Raw genomic sequence first — 5951 nt, 5'->3', positions numbered from 1 at the left:
TACATATTACCAGGCAATTAATTATAACAATGAAAATAAATAACAATCAATACACGTATCAACACTTCGCGAAAGTTACGTCCCTTGTCCGCCATCTCCCGGATAAAAATCGTATTTCCCTACGTTGGCCTTTGTAATTTTCCTATCTGTAGCTTTGACATCTGTTATTTTTCCATCAATTGCAGTCAACTACAATATGCCCCAGATTGGGGCAACCCATTCATTTGTATGAAAACTTGGTAATTGGCTAAAATTCAAAGTAATAACATCTTACATTCGGTAAGGTAAAGAAGGAAAACTTGGTTTTTCACCGATTGACCTTTGGCTGACCCCTCAAAGGGACGTAACTCGCGGCGAAGTGTTGATAGGTGTATTAGAAATACTACTGGTAATACTGACAGAGTTCACACTTACTGCACTGCACATATCTATATAATTATATATGAAATACTGATTATTTCTATATCAATATATTTAGTTTCGATCGATCGCATTTTGGAAAGGCGTAATGTTCAACGCCTTTTTCGCATAAATACGTGTTATATTTGCCGCCTTAATTTTGATCTATTTTGTTGTTTTGTTTATTTTATTATAGTTTTTATTATTATTTGAGGATGGTGTATTTTTGTTTTTTGAGGTTGGGTTTTTTTCTCTTTCTTTTGTAAATCAGTATGACTAATTCAAAGATAAATTTTCCCCAAATTTGATGATGTGTGTGTTGATTAATGTTGAAAATATCTTATAACTATAAATAAACTAGAAGATACGCATGTGGTCACGTACGGCTTCCCCTTTGTTCTGATTTCATCTATATATAGAATGATACGTCATTTCTACAATATGCATCACTAAAACGTGGTATATATGATGAAACAAAACAAATTATATTCATCACATTGCTGCATTAAACACAACTCTACTGAATCAAACTTTTCATACTGTGAAAGTTACACAAATAAGGCAATTACAGCTGTAATGATGAATGATGCAATGCGTTACTGTTGACATTGACCCTGGTAGGTGCGACATATATAGTGCCGATCGAAATCATTACGCAGGTAAACATGATGCCTTAAAATAGTTAACTAGCACAAATAATTGCTAGATAAAAATATTTTCTGATCTGAATTTCATAAAATATGTTGCATTTCACTTTCACAAGGAAGGATATATCAAATGAAGAACGTTTGCCGCCATACTCGAACTATGTTTTCATGCGGAAGTAAATATCCAGCGGGAATTTTCCGGAACTTCCGAGAAACGCAAAAGAAAGAAAACCATATGACAAAATGAATCCCCAGTCAGTTCAATTTTCAAAGTTCACAACAAAGGAATGAAATCATGAATAATTTGAGGAAAGAGTCTGAGAGTATTGCTAGAATTTCAAACGAAACTGGAGAAAGTAAACCTTCTGTTATAGAGAAAACGGATCACGAAAAACGGCGTGGGTGTTCTTGGTCAATGTTAAGGTGGCCGTTTCATAATCCATTTGAGTGTGTTGAGTTTATACCCGTGGAGTATAGTGAAAGGTTGAAAGATCTTATTCCTGACGAAGAAGAAGAAGATAATAAGACAGGGACATAGAACATGTGAGACATGAACCCATATGGGAAGACAAAGAATTGGTTGTGCCGCCGGTCTGACCACCTTGATACGCCTTTAGCTAGTGGACGGTCGGTGCCTAGTCTGTTAAGACTCGATAGTACGGGTGAAAGAGACTTTCGTAGTTCTACGGGTAATAACATGGCTTCTTGCTTTGTGAAAACTATCGGTGGAATTACACAGAGAAACAATATGTTTGCAAAAGATAACGTTAGTGGTGATGTATCTGATTTTCCAATTTTACAAAATTCCTATCATTGTGTTTGTGATAAAAATATGGCAGCAAAAGACAATATCTCGCTTACCAAGCCGCCTACTTCCTGTTTAGGGAGTTTCCAGGGTTTGGCTGGATGTTTGGGTTTAAATACTGGTAGTCCTATATCTCAACATCCAACATTGCATCAGGGTCAGTTTCAAGTCCCTTATGTTCAGTTTCATCCAGCAGTTGTGAGTGACTTTCCCCAACAGACTCAATCAGCAAGAAAACAGTTTGTGAAATGTCAGAGTCAAAGGACTGGAAAGAAAAGTAATCGTTATATCCGTTATGGATGGAGATCCCCACCAAAGAAATCTAACCTCGAGGGGGAAAAGGCAAGTGCTCAGACAAAATCTGAGGACAATGCAGTATGTAAAAAGCAGAAATGTGATAAGTTGGAACGTGTTCAACAAGCAGGGAAAATGAAACTAGAGAGTGATTCAAAGAATGAAGATAAAATCAAATGCAGTGATATTAAAAGTAGAGAATGTTTATCTAGTCAAATGTCTAATTTAAGTCTTGGCGAAAGTGTAGCAATAAAAAAGGCATTAAATGAAGGTACTAAACCCATTTCAGTTAGTCCTGATGCAGAAAAACCGAAACCTGATTGGTTTAGCATTGACAGACGAGATTCAGAAACCAAACTGTCGCCGTCAAAGATGACAGTGTGTGATAATTGGGATGATGAAATATGTGAAGAAATTCAGTCAGAAAATACAAAACTACAAGAAGATATTTTGGATCTATTGGCAACTGATGATATCAATATCAACTCGGAGTCCAATGTCCAACCTGGAAGGCTTTCTCAATCTTCAGAAATTAATGGACCTCAAAATGTCATTGTGGAAAGTGATTGTGAAAATACTTGTGTGAGCAGGTCTTTGGTAAACGGTGACGAGACTCAGAAAGATGATACAGATATCCGTACTTCTATATGTCAAAACAATGAGCCACATGCAGTATTGTATCAACGCAATAGTAATAAGAAATGTCGTCCCTCCAACAAGAAACGCAGTCGAAGGAAGAGCAGCAAACATTCCAAGTCTTTCAAATGTGAAGTTCAGGGCCAGAAAAGAAAGTTAGAAAATGAAAGTTCTTCTCAATCTGGTGCTAGTTCTATCGCCTTTATCCTGGGAAATTCTGTTCCCTCTATGCTGGACAGTGATAGTGACTTTTCATTTGACAGTGATGAAGATTCGTCCGAGTCCGCTGATGATGATATTGACTTTGTCAATCACTTTGCTGAGCCTCTATGCTTGAATGTTGTCAGTCCCTTTGCTGAGCCCCTATGTGTGAAGGTGATTTTTCCAGCCAAATCAAATTCATTCCATGAGGTCAGCGAAGCAGTTAGAGCTGCCAATCGTGCCTGGCAAATCAGTCTCCAACAGTCCAGTCCCAAAACTGCCCAAGAGGGGGATAAAAAGGTATGTGTATTTTTTTTTCTGATTTAATATCTATGAAATAAACATGTAAGATAATTAATCAAGAGTAATTCAGAAAGACAAATAGTGAAATTGTTAATTGAATTTGATATGTATTGCCTATTCAGTTACAGTTCGTATTAATCATAATTTATATCAATTTGTGCATTTGTATAAAATACAAATTTTGATTAAAAGTTACTGTTCTAATTTCAGGTACATTTTGCAACACCAGAGAACTTGACAGAAACTCATGCAGCAGATGAGTGGATCCGCAAAGGACCTTGGGAAGAGTATGCACGGGACAGGGAGCGCTTCCGTCGGAAGATTCAAGATTTGAAGCGGGTGCTTGATCCTGTTCTGGCAAATGATCATCGTCAACATGTGTATTCTACACTACACTGAACATGATTTAGGATTTGGTTGTGAAAAAATGATAACATGGAGTGCAGATATTGTATATCTCAATATTCAAGTGAATGCAAATACATCATCAAAATTTAATTATGCACATTTTAGATTTTCCAGGTTTAGTTGGTTCCAATCAGTATGCTCATGTTGATTACAGAATAATTATGAAACATTTTGCAATGATTGCTTTTCTAATCTGAAACGGTTCTCTATCTTTTTGCTGCTATCTTCAACATACATTTTATGCATATGTTTTTACTTATATGGTGTTACTATTATGTGTATTTAGCATTAAAATATTTATTCTTCTTTCTTTTTTTTTTTTACTTTTTAACTTATCAATTTAAAAAAATCCACTCCTAAATTAGAGTAATTTCCCTTTGATTAAAAGAATATGCTTGGACAACTGGTGACAAAATAAATGCAAAGTTCCAGAAAAATGGGATATATATAAAATTCAGCATGTGCATCCCACTTTGTTCAAACAGTGATAACGGACATATTTAGCTCACCTGATCCAAAGACTAAATGTACCTTTTTCTGCTTGAAATTTGTTTAGTAGTTGAATGTCTGTTGGCATTGCTGACATTACTGCTTGCTACGAAACACAGTATATCCTTGAATTATTCAAGTATGTAAATTGAAATGAAAGGCAATTTTCCCTTTTCAGAGATTCCAAGTGTTTTGAGACCAAACTTGCATGTTTTAAAACTTCTTGGTATACTCAAGTTAGCTAAGGACTTGGAAAGAAATTGAAACTAACGTATTATGTCACCAGTCCCGCCAGACTGATAGGGTATAATTTACCAGTCCACCAGAGTTTTCCAGAGATAATTAAACATATTTCATTAATGTTATCAAAATAAAATAATGGAATTTAACTTGGTAATGCTTCAGACAATATCGTAACACTAATCAAATGTGTGTTTAAGATTCCTTAAGTATGTTTATCAAAATGATATTTTAGAAAATTGACCAGTCCCATCAGACTGACTAATACAAATTTCAGTCAGTCTGCCAGACTTTTAACCAGTCACAGACTGATGGGCATATGTTAATTTCGAGCCCTGAGAAGTTTATAATTTGTCAAATTAATTTGCAAGCAAGCATCTTTATGTAGTTGATTTTCAAAAGTGTTTTGGGGGATAAACTTGGGAACTCCCAACTTGTCAAATTGATTATATGGCATAGCCGAATTTGTGACAATCATATTTTCAAAAGTTTTAAGGTTTAATGAATTCAAATAAGTCTTTTATTCCAGTCTTAGGGTTATTAATTTTAGGTAGGAATTCAAATTGATGGAATGTTAAGAGGTGGGCCAGGGTAAAAGGAGGAATTGATTAGAAATTGAACATTTGTTGTTATCAATGACAGGGTACTTACAAGTGCATATATATATACCCGATGCATACATGATGTTGGAATGAGTCTTAAAGGGACATGGTTGAGCTGGAAAATTTTATTTTTCCATTTTTATTGTTTACAGTGCTTAAATAAAGTATTTCTAATGGTCAACCAAAATTTGAATATCAGTTTTTGAGATACAGCACTCACAATTCTTAGTTATGTAAACAAGGCCTGTGCCATGATTTTGTTTATATATTACATAGATTGCTGGATAGAAAATAGCATGTTTAAAACAAAATAAGATGTGCTAAACACTAGAAACTATTAAATCATGTTCAGAATTGTGAGCTTTGTATCTCCCATGTACCTCGACAACTGGCATTCATTGCTACCTTAGTGATTCCCCTTTAACAATATATTTGATGCATCAAAATATGTCAACACAGTTATTTGTATTTATTTATATAAATGGTAAGTGGTTCACTTAATTGATATATAAACATATTTTGTTTGCTGATTTAAAAGTAGTTGAGGTTTAAGGTAAAGCTGTAATTGGTACATGTAGTTTGTAGAAATATACAAGAATAGTTTTGTCTTGAATGTTCATATAGAAGACAGTTGAGAAGAACTAGCTGTTATTCATTTGCCACAATATTTTAACAATAATGTCAAAATGATATCCCTAGGAATGACAGATTGACTTGTTTTATTGTAGAGGTGACGTGCACTTGTTCTTAACTTTGTTAGGTCACCCGAGTCGCTCACCTTCTCAGGAACGGCTGAATCAGTTTCAAGCAATTCTGGTATATTTAACATCTGTGGGTCATGGGGAACATTAATGGTGAATTTTATAATCTCTGTCACCTTAGGGGTATGGCCAAAGCCATCAAATTTAATGTAGTCTTCAAAAAAGT

General features: G+C 34.9%; 1 protein-coding gene across 1 annotated transcript; it reads left to right on the top strand.

The window, feature by feature from the left end:
- Positions 1-845: 845 nt before the first annotated feature.
- Positions 846-3999, top strand: LOC125645730 (protein phosphatase 1 regulatory subunit 15B-like). The gene is made up of 2 exons (XM_048871524.2): positions 846-3282; positions 3496-3999. The coding sequence occupies exons 1-2, from the start codon at positions 1597-1599 to the stop codon at positions 3682-3684; spliced, it is 1875 nt and encodes a 624-aa protein (XP_048727481.2). The 5' UTR covers positions 846-1596; the 3' UTR covers positions 3685-3999.
- Positions 4000-5951: the final 1952 nt, after the last annotated feature.

This window comes from Ostrea edulis, chromosome 6 (assembly GCF_947568905.1).
Source record: "Ostrea edulis chromosome 6, xbOstEdul1.1, whole genome shotgun sequence".
In the NCBI taxonomy this organism is placed as follows: Eukaryota; Metazoa; Mollusca; class Bivalvia; order Ostreida; family Ostreidae; genus Ostrea; species Ostrea edulis.
Note: the sequence above shows the minus strand (reverse complement) of the source record. Positions and strands in the feature narration are given on the sequence as shown.